Source organism: Urocampus carinirostris, chromosome 16 (genome assembly GCF_059441175.1).
Source record: "Urocampus carinirostris isolate Australia breed hairy pipefish chromosome 16, RoL_Ucar_1.0, whole genome shotgun sequence".
NCBI classification, from domain to species: Eukaryota; Metazoa; Chordata; class Actinopteri; order Syngnathiformes; family Syngnathidae; genus Urocampus; species Urocampus carinirostris.
In genome coordinates, this window is record NC_142364.1 from 17092440 (window position 1) to 17112574 (window position 20135).

Here is a 20135-nt window from a genome sequence, read left to right on the forward strand (position 1 = left end):
TGAGCTTTGTATTTATATGTGTATAAGCGCATTTATGCAATACGTTAATGCAATGATTGATCAGTCGAAAAATGACGCTGACCAAAATCACTTAACGTTACATGCAAAAGGAATTGAGACTGAAGACCTACGAGAGGCATTAGATTTGCTCTCATTATCACAATGTTTTTATCCACTGTACGAGACAAGAATGTTAGCGAATGGAGAAAATAGAGTCATACTGAAAGATATAAATGCAAAAAAGCAGCACAAGGGAAACAATTCTTTGGTGTGTCGGACAAAGAATCGGACTTTGCATTTATTTGTAGCTTTCAGGACTACTTTTGTTTTCTACGTTCTCCATCATTTGTTTCTGGCACTGCGAGTGAAAATAGCGTGATGAAATGGAATGCCTTTTCAAATGTCATCTGTATCACTGGGTTTGTTTTGAATTCTGTTGTACACAATGTTTTGTTATTTTAGTCATCCATTTTTTTCGGATTGATCAAACATAGCAAAAAATATGGTGCCACACACAAATAAATGTATTTCCAATTTTCTTACCGCATTATCCCAGTAGTTTGCACCACCTGTCCTTGCTTTTTTGGTCTTCTGCTGCTTGAAATAACCCTCTTAAGATTTTATTTACCCTGAAATTTGAGTCTTCAACCAAAAATCTATTTTGATTGTTTAAAGGTAGAATCCAATCCTTTTTTGAAGAATAAAGGTACAAATAAGCTTACTCTGAACACATTTTAAGGGTTTAGGGCAGAGGTGTCCAAACTTTTCTTTTGGGGCCGATTTTATTTTTCGTTTTACAATTTGTCAAGTACTGTACATCAAAATCTGTGTTTTTGGTTCTGCTGTTGAATTGTTTGTAAATGGAAATCAAACAGCTTTTAAGAAGTTTAATTTCTAATTTTATAAAAAATATCTTGTGTAAAGTGGCTCGAAGCATGCTTCAACAGTTGTTTATATAATATAATTTGAAATTTTAGTACTGTATATCCCGTGGAAAGCTTATTATCATAAGGCAGCAATAGCAAGAGGCGTTTTTTTTTCACCAAACAAACCAGGCAGTTGCTTGGGGCCCCCACTAGGTAACGACAGAGTCAAAATTTGCATTTCAGTTGATGGAGAAGTTGAGTGAAGAATTGAAAATTGCGTTTTGAGACCTTCATTATGTAGGGAAACTATCCTTCCCGGAATAAAAAAAGAAAGACGAAAAAAGAAGAGGAGAGGGCCCACAGTTTGTACTTGTGAAATTCTGTTGTGTGAGGGGGTCGGGCGGCGGTGGGCGGCCCCCAATGAATATCTGCTTGGGGCCCTAATAGACCCTAGAATCACCACTGGTAGTAGCTTTAGGATGTTAAGATGGACATCCTGGACACTAACTAGGACAGGGTTCATCAACCTATTTGAACTTGAGAGCTACTTTTTGTTACTGACTGGCACGAAGGTCTAACACTGGGATATCCATTTTAAAAATTAAAAATTGTTATTACTATTTTTACCAGGTTGTCATCATAACAAATGAAGTCAAACAAAAAAAACATTATTGGTGAGCTATTTTTAGAACCTGTTTTGGGTGGCTGTGACCGTCTTTGTGCGCAACTGTGATAGGCTGGTCTATGCTGTCAAACAGAAGGGCGGCGGCACAAGTCAATGGATCCGAGCAAAACAAACGACGCAGGCTAGCTTTTAGAAGCTCGTTACATTGAAAAGAAATTCATCATTTAAATGGGATTCTGAAGAAAGTCAGAAGAGTAAACGAAATGCTGATCACCAGTAGGTGCTCTGTGGATTGTTATTGGGTACCCACGAAACATGATCTGGAGTGGAAAACTGCTACATCCGGGTCTTATATTAACTATCACGGAGACCTGGCTCAATCCAAGGGTACCTGATATTAATGTGCAGCTAGTGTTCCACTCTTTAAATTGCTTTCTTACACTGAAGATGGAAGCCCTCCAATTTTGTAGTACATTTGTATTATGACAATTTAACTGTGTTCTGCGTTTTATTGGTAGATCTATCAAAGTTGTCATTTTGTTACAACCGTATACTCTCAGTCCGTAAGGACATCATTTTGAGCTATTTTTGACATTTGATGATTTAATAGGGGGGTTCCGGTCAACATTAACAGCGATAACCGAGGGATTACTGTACTCAAATTGGAACAATACAGTCAAGATTAGCATGGACTTTATATTTTCTCTGAGACAGATGTACATTTTAAAAGAATGATACCTGGCTTGTGAGCCATACGTTCCCGACCTCTGGTTTCAAGTGAGCCTTCTGCTGCCTTTTTTCTCCCGACCTAAAATCAGTAACACAATGTACTCAGCTGAAGAGATCAACTTTAATCATCTACAGTTAAGTCAAAGTAAAAAGTAGAAAGTAGAAAAAAGTAAACCCGGGGGTCATGGCAGTCATTGGTCAGCCCTGCGACTCTTCTTACGACTCTTCTTGGCACTCTTGTCGGGGCTCTTCGAGTGGCTGCGCCGCCGGTGGCTCCTGTGATGGGCAGCGGGCGATTTAGACCGCCGCCTGCGCTCGCGATGCCGGCGCGGGCTTTTGCTGCCGCGCCGACGCTCCCGCCGGCTTTCGGGGCTGCGGCGGTTTTTGGGCGAGCGGCTCCTCCGGCGGCGTGGTGAACGGCTGCCGCGGCGCCGACGAGGCGGCGAAGGCGAGCGCCGAGGCCTGTCTTCGCGGCGAACCCTCCGGTGCGGCTCCGGGCCGGGGATCCCTTCGGGGCGCTCGTCGCCTCCGCCGCCTTCCTCGTCCTCCTCGTCGCTGCTTTCCGCATCGTCCAGGTCTTCGTCCAGGTCCTCATCCAGAGCGCTGATGCGCGGCTCCAGCATCTCAGCCTCTTCAAGGACCTGCCGCTTCTGCAACCGCGGCAGGATGATGTCGCACATCCTCTCTGAGTGGAGCAGCTCGTGGATGAACTCGTCTACGTGCATCAGCTCAAACTCGCCGTTTCGGTTCTGAGTCTTGATCTTCCTGGGTTAGGTTTAGAATGAGAAACGCACAGGTGAGTGAGGATATTTTATACCACTTTCTTTGACAACCAAATCTTGAGTAGTCCTTGAGACCAATTACTCGGGCTGCATCATTTCAGAATAAACGTAATTGCGATTTTCCAGACCAGTATTACACTATCGATGCGACTTTCGATTTTAAAAGGAAAGTGCATTTTCGGACCTAGTTTTGTTTTTTGTCTGCATTTAATTGAAGTGACATGCTTTGACCATAAGAAAACAGAGCCCTCTTCTGGTGAGCTTTGTTATGGTTGCTGTCTGCTGACAGATGGCAGCTATGCGGCAAAGCGTGCTGCTTGCAAACTTGGCCTCGCCTTTATTGGCTAAGGCCGTAAAACTCGCCTCTGATAGGCCAGCACCGTTAAAATCCGAACTGTAACATGTTTGGTTGGCCAAAAACTATCACTCAAATAACAAATTGGGTAAAAACACACTAACATGAAATCTTAGATCCCTGGAAAAAAATGCAGTGTCTTGAGACAACAATCGCACTACGTCATATCGCAATATCAATTAGGTTTCGGTGAATCGTGGCGCTCTACCAATAAGACATGGTAATACATTTTAAAAAATCCCTTCCCTCTGCGAAAAATATAAATAATAATAATTTGAAAAAAAAACGACAACACCAAATTTTCCGCACTATTGACCCTTTTCACGTGACGTCACGTTGCCTTCCCCTGCAGAATGACGTCCATGCCGGACACCAGAAAAGCCCTTGCTGTGAGCACTTGAATTAGGATTTGAGTTGAAACAAATATCAATAACGACGACAGAAGAATATAAGCAAAACTTTTTACAATGGTAATTTATTGCTGTCCAAGGTTGTAATCCCAATTTAAAATTTTATCTCTTTTGATGAAGACAGAAAACGGCGATGTTTATCTGCAAATAAGGCGCAACACTGGCAGCCCTGAATTTTTCCAGGATTTGCAGCGAACATTTTTTTACAAAGTACGTTTGATGTATTTCCGAGCAATTGTATGTTAAGTAGGTACGAGTTACACCAAAGACACCCAGAATAATAAGTTAACTAGTGCCAACTAGCTATGTCAGCACCTTACCGTTGCCATTACATACTACTTTTGTGATTAGCCAGGGATTAAAAAAACCCAGTTATCTTCCAAATGTCACATGTACTGAAAACAGTTATGTGTTCTACCATAAACCATGAACGTCCAAATTCTCAATGGATAAAATGAGAGACGAACATTCAGAAGAGAAACGCCATTTCTAAGAAATATCTATTTTCAACTTGCTTAAAAGTGACTTCTATCCAAGGTGCAAATGCCCTGTCCTTTACTGTTCTACTACAGTCCCCAAAAGTTTAGATACAAAGTTGCTTTAGTAACATTGGTGCGAGGGGAACGCCGGTTATGTATTTGCCGTTGAAATAAAGCACAGTAACGTGCACCAGCTACAAAGAACCGGTAAGCATCCAGAATTTTATAAAGTTTTAGATCAGCACTGTTACTCCATTTACAATAGCGTGTTACAGACGGTGGGGACTGAAGTCAGGCAGAGTAGACGATTTGTTTAGTTGTGCGAATAAGTCATGAGGACAGCATAACTCGCTGTCTAACATTGTTAATGGTATCCTCTGTTTCTCTAGAGCTTTTCGCAAATTCCGACGAGGTGAGCCACCTTATCCGACAGCTGCAAAATATTTGTTTGACTAGTCCCTGCCAGTGGTGGTGATTAGTTTAGCTGTTTTTGTTGTTGACGTTTACTGCTGTCATCCACTGTTTACTTCCGCCTACTGCTGTCCAGCATGGTGTCGTCCCATGATTAGGTGACGTGTGTGCAAAGGGTCAATAAGGCGCACCCTCAAAAATGGTATTTTGTGATATTGTCTTATATATAAGGCACACAAGACTGATAAGGCACATGGATATACTGGACTGTCTCAGAAAATTAGAATATTGTGATAAAGATCTTTATTTTCTGTAATGCAATTAAAAAAACAAGAATGTCATACATTCTGGATTCATTACACATCAACTGAACTATTTCAAGCCTTTTATTATTTGAATATTGCTGATTTTGGCTTACAGCTGAAAAAAACTCAAAAATCCTATCTCAAAATATTAGAATACTTCCTCAGACCAAGTAAAAAAATAATTTTATAACAGCAAAACTAAATCAAACATTTGAAAATGTCCATTGATGCACTCAGTACTTGGTTGGGAATCCTTTTGCACGGATTACTGCATCAATCCGGCGTGGCAAGGAGGCAATCAGCCTGTGGCATTGCTGAGGTGTTATTGATGCCCAGGATGCTTCGATAGCGGCCTTCAGCTCATTTGCATTTGCAGGTCTGGTGTCTTTCATCTTCTTCTTAACCATACCCCACAAATTCTCAATGGGGTTCAGGTCAGGGGAATTAGCAGGCCAATCAAGGACAGTGATGCCATGGTCAGTGCACCAGTTACTGGTGGTTTTGGCACTGTGGGCAGGTGCCAGATCATGCTGGAAAATGAAATCCTCATCTCCATAGAGCTTTTCAGCAGATGGAAGCATGTAGTGCTCTAAAATCTCTTGGTACACAGTTGCATTTACTCTGGACTTGATGAAACACTGTGGACCAACACCAGCAGCTGACATGGCTCCCCAAACCATTGCTGACTGTGGGAACTTCACACTGGATTTCAAGCAACTTGGATTTTGCTCCTCTCCAGCCTTTCTCCAGACTCTGGCGCCTTGACTTCCAAATGAAATGCAAAACTTGCTTTCGTCTGAAAAGAGGACTTTGGACCACTCTGCAACTGTCCAGTGCTTCTTCTCCATAGCCCAAGTCAGACGCTTCTTCCGTTGTCTTGAGTTCAGAAGTGGCTTGACCATGGGAATACGGCTATTGTAGCCCATTTCCCGGACACGTCTGTGAACTGTGGCTTTTGATACCTGGACTCCAGCTTCAGCCCACTGTCTTTGAAGCTCCCCCAAATTCTGGAAGCGGCTCTTCTTCACAATTTTGTTAAGGCTGCGGTCATCTCTCTTGGTTGTGCAGCGTTTCCGGCCACATTTTTCCCTTCCAACAGACTTTTTGTGGATATGCTTTGAAACTGCACTCTGTGAACAGCCTGCTCTTTGAGAAATTTCTTTTTGTGTCTTACCCTCCTGATGGAGGGTATCAATGATGGTCCTCTGGACAGCAGTCAGATCAGCAGTCTTCCCCATACTTGTGATTTAGTTTACTGAACCAAGCTGAGTGTTTTTAAGGCTCAGGAAACCTCGCAAGGTGTTTCGAGTTAATTAGATGATTCAGGTGATTAGTTGAATAGCCTACTTGTATACTTTTTCATGATATTCTAATATTTTGAGATAGGATTTTTGAGTTTTCTTAAGCTGTAAGCCAAATTCAGCAATATTAAAATAATAAAAGGCTTGAAATAGTTCAGTTGATGTGTAATGAATCCAGAATGTATGACATTTTTGTTTTTTTAATTGCATTACAGAAAATAAAGAACTTTATCACAATATTCTAATTCTCTAAGACAGTCCAGTAGATGACGTATGAAAATGGATTATGTTTTATCTCATTAGCCAAAGTACCTAATCGTAGATGTTGATATTGGGCCGGGCCGCCAAAATATTGTCAGACATGTTTTTTTTTACAATACTTTATGCATTTCCAATCTTATCCAAATATTAGACGAACCTGGTTATAAGGCGCACCTTTATATTTCTGGTATATGGGATTTTAGGTCTGCATTGTGGTCCTGAAAACACTAATTTTTAACAAGTAAAAAAGGTGAGTATCATTCATTCTATGTCCTGCTTCCGTCTGATTCTGTGCACACACAGCTAATTGATAAACATGACCTACTTAAAGGTGGGGTATACCTTAATACTTTAAAACTAAACATCCTCTGTTAAGTATGTGTTGACAATGCCCAATTGAGTTCAAAGAGCCTATACATATTTTTTTTTTCACAGGGCTTAGCTGCTTTTGTCTTGTATTCCAGGAACGCATTGCATTACGCTGAAGTAAGGGAGGCGGTGGAATGTGGGGGAAGAGAGTGATTTCGCGCGTGTGGTATTCTTTTATTCCAGGATGAAAATGGTGAAAGTAAGAAAAGGAATGTTTAAAATGCAGTCCAAATAAACTCAAAAAGATGAAAAAAAAAAGAGTTTATTCGAGTGCATCTAAGATGGAAACGTACGTGCACGCGCCTTACAAGCAGTCTGACAGAGGATGCAATGGTGATTTCATCCAGAAGAAGTCGAAAGCAAGTTGAATATTGGGAAGTTACGGACAGTTACTTTAAGGCTGTTTATATTTAGTTGAGTGATGAGTCCAAAATAAATACAGTTTGATTCAATATTTATTGTATACTGAACTAGAACGGGGCAGCACGGCGGCGCAGTGGTTAGCACGTGTGCGGCACAGTTCTGAGGTCATAAGATCGAACTTCCTGTGCGGAGTTTCTTCCGGGCACTTAAATTTCCTCCCACATTCCAAAAACATGCATGTTAGGTGAACTGGTCGGTCCAAATTGTCCCTAGGTGTGGATGAGCGAGTAAATTGTCTGTCCCTGTGTGCCCTGCGACTGTGTGGCAACCAGTTCAGGGTGTCCACTGCCCGAAGATAGGTGGGATGGGCTCCAGCACACCCGCGACCCTACTGAGGATAAGCAGTGCAGATAATGGATGGATGGGTAAAGTAGAACGCACCTGTAATCGTTGTAGAGCGGCTCCAAATACTTGTAGCAGTCGACCGCCGTGCCGGTGAGGCGCATGTACATGGCGCCGAGCAAACGCACGTACTTAAAGTCCTCGTTTTTTATAAACTCGACGATAATGTCCTTTTCCGGTTGAATCTGAAGCAATTTGAGGGATAGGCACAGGAACGGCGTGGGTTTGATGTTGCCTCCAAACACGCCACCGACGTACTTGAGCTCCATGGCCTTATCGACCACCAGCTCGGCGGTCAACCCGAAGCATTCCTCCTTCCAGTATTTGCACTCGTAAATGCGAGTGCGGATGATTTTCTCCACCAAGTATTGCGGGTTGGTCCCGTGGATGCTGGTGGCGTCTTTTACCGTCCTGTTGGCCATTTGGGCGCCGGGGCAAACGTCACTTTGTCGGTCGCCGCCTGGCACACAACCGCGTGCGGCTTCGTCTTCTTGGAGGAATCGCTTCCGCTTTGCCGAGCTACTGCCACGGAGAGTAACGTTCGAGTCCGAAGCCGAAATACGAAACGGGCATTCGCAGCCTGATCTAAACGACTGCTCCTGGTTACGTTGCTAATTCAAATGGAAGCTAACAACATGGCCGTTTTCGTTTGCTCAGACGCGCTTAGTTGAAGCGCCACCTAGCCTGGTGGAGTGCGAATAGGGGTAAAATTCAACTACAGAGACCCCTCGCCCCTCCGCGCTTCGGTTTACGCTGGTTCATTGCCTCGTGTAACAGAGTTGAAATTTGATTATTTTGAGGGTTTTTTTCAACTCTCACAAAATCTGTGTTTCCATTACATTACTGTTAAAACTGTGGTACCGCATGCATTTGTTAAGCCATGGGCGTGTGCGACTGTCTTTCTCATTTGCATACCTGTCGACCTGTACGTTTTTGCTGTACAAAGTATGTTTATCATGCATTTTAAGACGTGTACGACGTACAAGAAAATCTGTATGGAAAAACGCAAATTTGTCAATTATGGGTACCATCCAGTATACACCGACTATCACGAAACGGCAAATCAATCAAGTCAAACGAGTTCGCCGCGGTAGCCTCTATCTGTATTGTTTTTTTCATTGCAAACGAAGCGAGCGGTTTGATGCTACTGTGTGCATGCGTCTGCCGCCTAGGGATTTCCCATTATGCATCATTCCGTGGTAGTTCTGTAGTGAAAGGAAGTCCGTCTCTATTTAGAGAGCCGGCTCTCAAACGGCTCACTTGCTTTGATGCAATATAATACGAATTATTATGTTGTATAAAGAAGTTAAGAAAAAAAGGAAGTATAAAAGGAGAAAATGAAAAAAAGACAGGCTTGTGGGTATCCCTTTAATTAGTATATTACCAACAATGATTTTACATTATGCAGAAAATGAATTCATGATTTAAATAAGAAATGTTTTATTCTACTTAATTATATTTGCATATTTTTTTTCTTCTACAGTGAACGTCCAAGCTACTTAGTTTTTGAACTTTTTTTATAATAAACCTCATTCATGTCGAGCAACTCAGGATCTCACAACAAAATGTTAATTGACAATATATGATATAACGAAACACATGTACAATATAACATGTTAAACTACATAAATAAACCTGTTTGGGAAAAAAAACATGGTGTAAGATTATTTTGTATTTTGTAAGGGAAAATACGACAGTTTGTAGGGGCATGGAGCCCTGGAGCTTGACAGGTATGCATTTGGCACTTTATGGGCTTCTGCGCTTGCCGTACCTTCAGCTATATCACCTCGTGCTGAAGATGTATGTATGCAGTTGTGCAGGGACGCCCTGACTTATTTGTATTGTTTTGTTTATTGAATGCAGGCAATAAACCGAGTGACTGTGAACCCTTATGTTGCGCATGATTGAGGGTAGTTACACTCAGGAATTTTGAATTGTCTTTATTGTCATTGATATCAACGTATCCTGCATTGTGTTCAGAGCAAACAGCAAAGGGCACCCAGTTTGATATACACTTCCAAAATAACAACTTATCATGTTATTTCTATTATGTTCCCATGTTGTTAGCAGGTTCATTATTAGAAGTAGAGGTAAATAGACTCGGTCAACCACAAAAGAGAAATAATTTGACTGGAAAATCACAACGACTAAGTAACTATGAGCTATTTTCAGCGGGCACCACGTTGGAGACCCCTGATGCAATGCAACCGAAATCAAGTGCAGAAGAAAGATTATAAACGACGAAGACATAAAGTGACCAAACGGCACCAATCATCACCTCTTTTTTGTCAAGCCTTTTACAACCATTTTGGTTTCCTTATTATCCAAATTATCATTGTTTTTTTTTATTAATTATGTTTTTTAACATAAGGAGGAGGGCAGCACGGTGGAGCAGTGGTTAGCGTGTGTGTGCCACAGTCCTGAGGTCATGAAATCGAACCTCCTGTGTGGAGTTTGCATGTTCTCCCTGTGCTTACGTGGGTTTCCTCTGGGCACTCCGGTTTCCTCCCACATTGTCTACGGTCCAAATTGTCCCTAGGTGTGAATGCGCGAGCGAATTGTCTGTCCCTGTGTGCCCAGTGACTGGCTGGCAACCAGTTCAGGGTGTCCCCTGCCCACTGCCCAAAGACAGCTGAGATGGGCCCCAGCACCCCCGCGACCCTACTGAGGCTAAGCGGTGCAGATAATAGATGGAACATTAGGAGTCAGTAAATAATACATTGTCCCTTTAAAAAGACAAAATAAATAACCTTCCGCATAAAACATGTCATAATTATTATTTATATTTTACTGTATTATCGTTTGATTATTTCATGCCAATTTTGTCTGTAACGATGGAATGCTAAAGTGTTTAAGTAATATAAAAATAACAAAATTAAAAAAAAAAAAAAAAAACTTTCCACGTTCTTCTTCGCGTCCCTCTCCTTCTTCTTCGTGTTATTCTTCTACGCTCAATTCTCTTCACCCCTCCCACTTAAGCTCCAAGGCAGCAAACATAGTCAAAATGTCTGCCGCAAGGTTACTCGTGCGTCTTGGTGCCAGGGTTTCTCCTTTTGCCCCCCGGTCGGTGGGCCGCCCCGCCGTCATGGGACCGTTGGTCTCTGCGCCAAGTCGCGGCATGGCTGATGGAGGTGGGTACCGTGCCGTTTAACGTCGAACGACCCCTAAAAGGGTCCTTTATCGTCCGCTAGCGTCGAACAGAACGACGCTGTCAAGCTTATTGATTGGAACAGTTCGGCCGTCGTTTCCGTCTTGAGAATGTGTTAAAGTGCCATTTTTTTAACATAACGATTCGTCGTTTTGTTTTTAAATTAAATTTGACCTTATCCAAGGTGAACATTAAGCTAATAGAAGAGCGTTATCATCCGACTTCATCTCGTTTAAAACGACGCTTTAACTTCCGGTGTCATTTACGACCCCTAGTCAAGTTGGATTGACCTTTCATTTAAGGACAAATGTTGTATTATAAATTGTCCTACTTCTAATATTAGTCCTGAATTTAAACAAAAATAGGCAAAACAAACAAATCCAGTCCAGGTGCTGACCCCCAAAGCAGTGGTCAGCTACTAACGGGCCTCGGACCGGTACCGGGTCGCACAGATAAAATTAAAAGTTGGCTTCTACTTTATTGTTTTTACCCGCAAAATAATTCAAAGATTGGGTCTGTGTCATACTCTTTGTTATACAGTAGTATCTCACCATATTTGAGCAATAATAATAATAATAATAATAATTTCCTTGTATTGTCATTCTGTGTAACAATGCACACAAAACGAAATGTCGATTGCACCTGACCCGTTGTAGCGAGCCGATGCAGCCGCAGCCAACAGAGGGCGCCGCCGACCACTTTTTAAGTCTTAGGAATGACTCGGCCGGGGCGCGAACCACCGACCTCCCAGTCTCAAAGCGGGCGCCTTACCATCTAGGCTACTGAGCTGGTGTTAGATCAGTTAAAAAAAAGTCCTTCCCAAGTTCGTACGGATGCCTGAAATCCTTGAAAATGCTTACATTTTAATGATGCGTCTTTAAGAATTTTAATGAGCTTGGGGCGAAATGACTGAAATGTTTGAAATTGCTGCCATGTTTCCACAGGTCTGCTTTAAAATGACACAGACACTGCTCCCTGGTGGCTTTGCCATTGAATGTTTGTTGTGATAAACTGCAGCTGGTATTAGTTTGTATGGCATTGTCCTGTAAAACGTTATCACTCCTTTGAGGTCGCGCCCCAGAGTACAAGTTCATCTTAACAGGGGACTATAAAATTTGTATTAGTTCAATGATTATTTTACAATAATGGACAATTATTATGGGCCATGCAAAAATTAAAGTAGCCTTTTCTCCGTTTTAAATTGCAATGGGAAGTACTACCTACGACCGAAAATGAAAGCTTTTTTACCCAACACCTATATGGTGAAAGATTTGTCTTGCAACCTCCGTTCCAGCCTGGTCATCCTGGAATGGGGATAACCTCATGTGCGGGCCCTTCTCAAGGTTTCTTCATTCTTTTCATGTTGAGGTTTTTGAGTTTTTCCTTGCCCTCGTGTAGGTTTTAGATCAGGGGATGGTGTAATAATAGTCTGTAGTTTGCAATAGTCTGTGGTCTGTGCAGCCCTTTGGAGACTCCTTGTGATTAAGGGCTATACAAAACAACATGACTTGATTCAAAAACAAATAAATTCAAGATTCACTCAAGATCTAAAAATCCCATGTCTTGACAAACTCAAACACATGATTAATAATCACATTTGTCAATCACAGACATATTTGTGGCTCTGCAAAATACATGATTCACACTCGATTTATTTTTTATTTTTTGATACTACTAGAGAAATTGGAAAATTGGCTTCACAGGTCCTTAAAAGGTGCTTGAATTTGGCCATGAAAAAGGTGTATGAACCCTGAATATCGCTGGCAGGTCTACAATATTACAGGCAGTGGGAATTGAACCCGGATCACAGAGGTGAAATTTTTGAATCCTAACAACTAAAACAGAAGAGATGAAGACGCATTTATTTGTACAGCCCTTCATCACAAAAAGTCTCAAAAAGGATTGCACAGGCCCCAATCACAACATCTCCTTGATCTGAAATCTTCGTGCAGGGAAGGAACTCAAAAACCCCATTATTGTTAATATTACAATTGTTATCATTGGGCCAGGCCGCGAAAATATCGTTAGATATTAACCTAGTCCGTGGTACAGAAAAGGTTGGGGATCGCTGGAGACTCTGATATCAATGGTAATCATGACTATCAATACTCAAACTCTCTCCACATAACTGACGGATAATTTAAAAAAAAAAATGCTCATCCTGATAGACTTTTTGGTTTTATCAGCCGGCCCCTATGTATGCATGGTCTTGCAGTGGAGATTTTGTGCGCTGGGTGGGGTACAATTTAAAATTATATAGCTTTTAATCACAAAATAACTGCACAGGCAACCATTATACCATCCTTTAAACATGTCTGTCCGAAAAGCTGTCTCGTTTCTGTGCACTTGTATTTTATTTCTCATGTTGCCTAAAGAAATGTTTTTTTAAGATTCTGCTTTTTTCAAACGAGAAACATTTTGATTATTGTTAAAAGGAATGATCCAATCCTTTTTTAAAAAAAAAGTTGTTTACAAAAGGACCCTGCCTCAACACACTTTGTCCCAACTTCTTGTCTTTGGGATTTACTTTAATTTAGATTTTACTATATGCCAAGTACATCAAAATGTTTTTTTTGTTTACATTTGGAATTCTATGTAAATGAAAACCCAAATAGCTTACATAAGGTTAATAAGTAGTCATGGAAATCATCCAAAAAGTCCAATTCGAAGCAATGACTTTGATGGCAATTTTTGTTGTTGCACTTAGCGATCGCTACATTGATAAATGGTAGTACGTTAACCACTATCTAGTACCAGGGTTCCCGATCCTTGAAAAATGTTAAAATGCATTAAATTCATTATTCCATAAATAAGGCCTTATTTGGCGTTACAATGTCTTGAATCCAATTTTATAGAGAGTCTAAAATGTGAAAATGTTAATAAGATTTATATTTGTTAGAACTTAAAAGCTTTAGTAAAATCTGTAGGAACCCCGAGTACACTCTGGTTTAAAAGTTGCATTGTTTTGGTATGCCTTTTACACTTTGTTGGTGGAAATGAAAGCGGTCGCTTTGATTTTAGGCATTCCCACGGATGAGGAGCAAGCCACTGGACTGGAGAAGATCATTATGGATGCAATGAAGGAGGGAAAGGTAAGCTAGAATTTATGTGGACTACTGTTAAGGCTGCACAGTATTGCAAAAAAAAACCAACTGATTTTTCTGACCTGTATTTCAATGGAATGTTTAATCTTTAAAAAAAAGTGTGTTTTCTGCATTAGTTTGTTTTCTGTGAGTACCTAACCCCCGGTTGTACTCAGGTCAAAATGACCCGCCACTGTGTTGTTAAAAACACAGAAAATCCCCCTGAATTATATTTTACATAGTTTTAGATGTTATGACTTTTCTTAGATTGGCCCTAACAGTAAAAAAAATGTAATGTTTATTTTATTCACATTTCCATGTAAGCTGTATAAAAAGTACAAAATTGTCCCTTAAAGTAAACATGGGGGTTAATCATATTGGCATGTTTAAAACCCGAGCTGTGGAAATTCTGGTTGGCCATACACTTCCATCACTCAAACATGGAACTAAAAATCCTTGAAAAAGAAAACACAGTATCTTACGATCACACAATCGCAGGACCTCACATTGCAATATCGATTAGATTTTGGTTTATCGTGCAGCCCCCACTACTTTGTTATTGTTCTTCGGAATATCAATATAATGCAGGGTACAGAAGCTCAATATGCCCAGGGCCATGAAAGTGTTTTTTGGGCAGACAAGTTTTAAAGTGCATTTCCTGTATTTTTTTGGGACTGTGGGAGCACCTAAAAACCCCATTTTGGCTAGAAATTTGAAAGCGCGCCTTACTCTGTGCACCTTACAGGATAGGATGGATAGGCTTGGAAATTCATACAGAATTTATTACTGCACAAAGTTTTTAAGTACACTTTTATATTAGAGCAACAATTGATCATTTGCTAATCATTCCTGGGCCAAATCGCAATACATTGTGTGCAACAAGATTCAAACCCGGGTTGTGGGGGTGAGAGTCCTGATATTTTAACACTAGACCACCAGTGATACATGTGTTACAGATGACATACGAAAACGCATTACAGCTTATCTCATCACACTATTTTTACACCTAGTGTCAGAAAGACTGATTTGCATAGTGCATTCTGATAGGATAATCTCCACTTTATCTGTGTGTCAACGCTGCGCAAGACAGAAACAGAAAGTCTTTCAACAACATACTATACAAACTCTTCAACATTCGTATACATGTCAAACCGAGAGGTTATTGACTCACAGGTGAAGGAAGAGAAGTGACTGTTTAACCTTTCAGAATGCACTATGCAGATCAGTGATTTTGGTAGAGGTCGACAGTTTATCGAGCGGACCAATTATCTGCACCAATAGGTGGGTATTTTACGGATATCTATATCGGGGTGCGCCTTTATACGATAAAAAAACTTATCCGGTGAGCCTTATAGTTCGGAAAATACTTAAGTCTCACATGTTTGTCACTAGTAACTGCTGGTGTGAGTCGGCAAGGTGGCATTGTACAAAGAGGATGCTCATGTAAAAAAATCTTGTTGTTTATTCAGGATCCATACAACATAATGAAGCCTAAGCAATACACCGGTTCCAAAGCTGACCCTCACCTGGTGCCCTCCATCACCAATAAGAGGATCGTCGGATGTGTCTGTAAGTTTCTGGCTTCATCCGGATGCTTGAAATCCTTAAATGCTTACATTTTAATGGTGGGGTGCGTAGTTTGAGGTGTCATTGAAAAGTTCAAAGGACGTTTTCTCAAGTATGTGTTGGCAATGCCCAGCTGAGTACAAAGAGCCCTTATGCTTTATTTTCTATGCTCCTATCTACTTTTATCTTATCAGGCCTGTTCACGGCGGAATAAACCCCTAAAAAATCGATCCATTAGGAATTCAGAAGCCCCGTATCATCTATACATAGAAATAGATTCAGATTTGTGAGAGATAATGGTATATTGACGCTGCCCTATATAAATAATATGCTCTATAAAGATAAAAGTTAATTTTAACTTACTTTTGGAAGATGAGCTTCAAGAGTTAGGCGACTTCCTCCTCCAATGCAGAAAGTGGCCGAAAAAAAGCGATCCAACGATATTCTCAACCGCATCAAGCTTCCTTATTCCACTTTCATATCAAAGCAAATGGCTCGCCTCTTTACTCTTTACACCAACCATATTAAACGGATGCACGAGATATTTAACAACAAAAATGTCAAAGTGCGCTGGAGATACAGTATAGAATGTTTACACACAAACTAAGAGGAAGCGGATTTCTTCTTCGGGGGTGGATGCTGGGTGAGCTCTCACAGCGCCACACGCCAGTAGCGGCGGAAAGAAGCACTGCAGTACTGTCCTGTACCTGGAAAAAGGTGCACACAATACAAAATCTAACTTACAGCAATGTCCGAACTTTGACATTTTTATTGTTTAATATCTTGTGCATCCATTGAATATGGTTTGAGTAAAGTGTAAGAGGAGAGCCGTTTCTTTTGAAATGAAAGTGCAATAAGAAAGCTTGATGCGGTTGAGAAAATGGTTAGATCGCTTTTTTACTCAAAGGAGGAAGTCGCCTTACTTCCAAAAGTAAGTCATTTCTATTTGTGACACCCTTAATCACAGAGTCTAAAAGGGCTTCACGTACCACAGAATGTCGACGCCTAATGTGTAGCTCTGTTTTTCAATCCTATGCTTTATCATTCAGCCTAATTTGTAATGTTATACAGCAAATTATTACGTCAGACGTTTATTTTTCAGTTTCAAAACTATACAGGTTACTTATACAAGCCTTAAACATATATATAACCGTAAACATACATTCCATACAAAATATAGCACTGAAGCAACTTACGAGCAAATTCAACTTACAGACGTTGTAAGTAGGGCAGCGTCTGTACACAACCCCAACACATCACATCGCGATATCAGATTTTGGATTATCGTGCAGCCCTAGAACGAACCCTCAAGTTTGACACACTGTCTAAGTTTAAGCCGTTGAGCCCCAACAAAGAACAGAAAGAAGTTAGATAGGACTTACTGTTTTTGTTTTTTCTGTGGGTGTGCAGGTGAGGAGGACAACACAGCAGTGGTTTGGTTCTGGCTGCACCAGGGCGAGGCCCAGCGCTGCCCATCATGCGGAGCGCACTACAAACTGGTCGCCCACGAGCTCCCACATTAAGACGGCCCTAAGCTCTGCCAACTTCCTCTCCCTCCCCACTCGGTTTACGTCTTGGGAAACATCCCGGTCGCTTCTCTTCCCGTCGAAATAAAATCACTAACATGTCAAAGTTTGGGCGTCACTCGTGTGCTTTTTTTCTCAAAAGGATGGGGGGAGAGGACTCATGCTAGAAGTAGCATAGCGCCACCTAGATTACCAGTCTCTGATGTTTCTAAACATAAACAGTAGACTTAATTTGAGATCATTTTAAAACAATCATCTTTAGTGCTGTGGATTTCTAATGTGAGATTTTGAAATGATTGTACAAATGATCATTCTTATAAAAAATTGTTTTGTATAATACAAAATTATAAAACAAAATATTTTGAGTAGGCTATTTAATGTCAATGTTCTGTGAAGCCATATTTTACTGATACCAGAAGGGTCTGACCCAAGCATCACGGATCCTCAAAAATATTGGGTCATTTTAAAGTGTATTTAAAATACTAATTGTCATCGTAATTTTATTATTATTCATAGTTTAGAAATTAGTGTTCATTTTTAAATCGTCTTGTGTTCTCCTGATTTTATTCAGTAAAAGGTACTTATGTGGAAATATCGATAAAAGGGACAGTGTCGATGTCGCGATATTGTGTGCTTCATCCGAAAACAAGTGCGAAAAAGCACAATGAAGAATACAAACTATGGATACTCAACGTAACCAAATTGCACAATGTCTCTTTTCCTCTTGTGCCCAGGTTTTTGGTTTTTATGTACCCAAAGCAGCAAGATGGCCATTTACTATGTGAGCTCCCTTGATGTGAGGCTCATGTAATCTATACAAACAGTATATTTAAAAATGATTCGCGTCTAATACCAATCACGGTTCTCTGATCCTTTAACCACCTGGGTCGTAGGGGCACCACTTCCTGTGGTGTGTCTTGGGTTACTACAACGTGGTGGCGCCCATCCATTGTACAACACTTGTACACTGTAAAAGTTAATCATTCTATGATAAAGTTCTTATAAGTACTTTACCACTGATGAAAGAAGTGTGTTTTTAAGGCATAGCGGCTGGGTGATAAGCGAGCAGCCCCCTGGTGCATAGGTCCAGGGTTCGATTCCCGCAGCCTCCTCATGCGGAGTTTGCATGTACCTCCCGTGTCCAGGGACTGGCTGGCAACCAGTTCAGGGTGTTTCCTGCCCACTGCCCGAAGATGGCTGGTGAGAATAAGCGGTGCAGAAAATGGACACAGTGTCCGGAGGAAACTCGCACGGGGGGAGCATGCAAACTCCAAACAGGCGGGCCAGTAACTGGATTTGAACCCATGACCTCAGAAGTGTTCCCCAGACGCACTAACCACTCATCTGCCGTGCCGCTAGAAAATACAGACGAATACTGAATAGCTAATAAAATAAAACAAGTGTCGTTTTATAGGTTGTTGGCATCTCAAATCGTTATGCAGCAATTGAATACAAATATCTATATACACTTTTCTTTTTTGCAGATATTTTTTTTTTGTTTTCAGACTTTGATTTCTGTAAAATAATGTGAAATGTTTTAACATTTTATTTTCAATACTAGAGAACTGCATCCACCCTTGTTTTGCAGATATATTGTTTGTCTTTATTAAGTTAAAATCTGTGTTGCTCAATAATACAAACTGTCCCTTTAAAAGAATTCGCAAAACTGTTAATTTCCACCTTTTTGGTGAATGTAGCACCTCATTACCACCTCTTGATAGCGCCATTACACAAATTAACACCATATCAACCAAAAACTGATAGAATTCAGCACCTGCCACTTGCGAATATAAGTCATAAATATTTAATGACGTCATTCACGTTAACCCAGCCAGCAGCGCTAAGCGCGTGCAGATCGTTTAACTTAATTCTTAGCAATTTAGATCTAGTTTATTATTCATCGTGTTCATTTTTGGAATATTTACATAGGGTTTATTTAGTCATTTATGATTTGAGTCCCCTGTAAAAGGACTCATGTTGCAAAAAATGATGCCATATGATTTATAGACCCAATGAAGAATCTGCAAACGATTGCATCCATAATGATTGCATTTTTAATAATCGTGAGCTGAGAGTTAAGACTGTTTATGAATTTTTAAAGAGGCTCACCAAATGGAATATATGGAAGTGTTTTTTTTTCCTTATTTGTGCAATCAAGCGAGAGTGGTTATAGACTCAATAACCGAATCTATCATCATCTTTTTAATCTTGTTTTATGGGCCTTCTGAACCCAAAGTAAAGATAGATTGAAGAGGGAATATTCAGCGATTGCTTTTGTGGCTTTATAGAGCTTCCTTGAATCAAGCAGTCAGTTGTTTGCTGTAGAATACTTCGAAAATATTTCACAATGCCAAATGGTTACATTGTTTGAATTATTATAATTAATTTTTTGCTTGGTGGTGTATGTTAAGAGTGACAAGATTGGATAGATTGAGAAATGAAACTGTGAGAGACAGAACTGGAGTAGTAGTGGAACTGAGCAAGCGTGTGGAAAAGAGAGTACTCGGTTGGTTTGGACACATGGAGAGGATGGATGAGGAGCGAATGTTGAAGAGGATCTACGGAGCAGAAGTCAATGGAAGGAGACCAAGAGGAAGGCCGCGATTGACGTGGATGGATGGTGTTATGAGTGCACTGCAGGAAAGAGGTCTAAATATAGTGGAAGCTAGAGCCATTGTTGGTGATAGGAATGAGTGGAGAGGTATTGTAAAAGGATAGTGGGATGTTTGGGCGCGTTCTAAGGGATGGGCAGGGCACCTGTATGATGCGGCAGGGGTAAACCAGTGAAAGCTGTCGGGCCCTGCTGTTGAACAGAAGAGTATGGTATGTCACCCTGACCCGAGTGACATGGCCACTTTCTTGTGTCCCGTTTCATCTGGAAGGACGAAAGCATGACCAACTTGGGTGCCGAGGTGCTTAACTTGTTTGGGCATTTGGGTTGGCCATGGTCCAAAGATTTTTGTGTGTGATTTTTGCAACTTTTTCCCCTTTTTTTTTAAATTATTTGTTTTTGTATGTGTTTGTCTTGCTATCGGTCACCCCTCTTGAGGGGTATGACCAGGGTATATAGATGGATAGATTTTTTCTCTTGGTGGACTGGTAAACCAATGAGCATGCAATGGGCTCCTTAAAGCCCCAGTGGGTAATACTTGAG

General features: G+C 40.8%; 2 protein-coding genes across 2 annotated transcripts; one reads left to right on the forward strand and one right to left on the reverse strand.

Annotated features, from left to right (window-relative positions):
• Nucleotides 1–2322: 2322 nt before the first annotated feature.
• Nucleotides 2323–8336, reverse strand: prpf38a (pre-mRNA processing factor 38A). Its single transcript, XM_088319902.1, has 2 exons — nucleotides 7698–8336; nucleotides 2323–2985 (listed from the first exon to the last, which is right to left on the reverse strand). Exons 1-2 carry the CDS (start codon nucleotides 8078–8080, stop codon nucleotides 2412–2414), a joined length of 957 nt encoding a protein of 318 aa, XP_088176028.1. The 5' UTR covers nucleotides 8081–8336; the 3' UTR covers nucleotides 2323–2411.
• A 2275-nt stretch (nucleotides 8337–10611) lies between these two features.
• On the forward strand, nucleotides 10612–17087 carry LOC148350474 (cytochrome c oxidase subunit 5B, mitochondrial-like). The gene is made up of 4 exons (XM_088355833.1): nucleotides 10612–10789; nucleotides 13828–13898; nucleotides 15359–15458; nucleotides 16866–17087. Exons 1-4 carry the CDS (start codon nucleotides 10663–10665, stop codon nucleotides 16976–16978), a joined length of 411 nt encoding a protein of 136 aa, XP_088211959.1. The 5' UTR covers nucleotides 10612–10662; the 3' UTR covers nucleotides 16979–17087.
• The last annotated feature ends 3048 nt before the right edge of the window (nucleotides 17088–20135 follow it).

Excerpts from the sequence above, each read along its gene's own strand:
- prpf38a (XM_088319902.1), bottom strand. The coding sequence starts at position 8,080 with ATGGCCAACAGGACGGTAAAAGACGCCACCAGCATCCACGGGACCAAC. Across the intron at positions 2,986-7,697 it reads CCGCTCTACAACGATTACAG|GAAGATCAAGACTCAGAACC; the intron begins GTGCGTTCTACT and ends AACCTAACCCAG.
- LOC148350474 (XM_088355833.1), top strand. The coding sequence starts at position 10,663 with ATGTCTGCCGCAAGGTTACTCGTGCGTCTTGGTGCCAGGGTTTCTCCT. Across the intron at positions 10,790-13,827 it reads TCGCGGCATGGCTGATGGAG|GCATTCCCACGGATGAGGAG; the intron begins GTGGGTACCGTG and ends CTTTGATTTTAG. Across the intron at positions 13,899-15,358 it reads ATGCAATGAAGGAGGGAAAG|GATCCATACAACATAATGAA; the intron begins GTAAGCTAGAAT and ends TTGTTTATTCAG.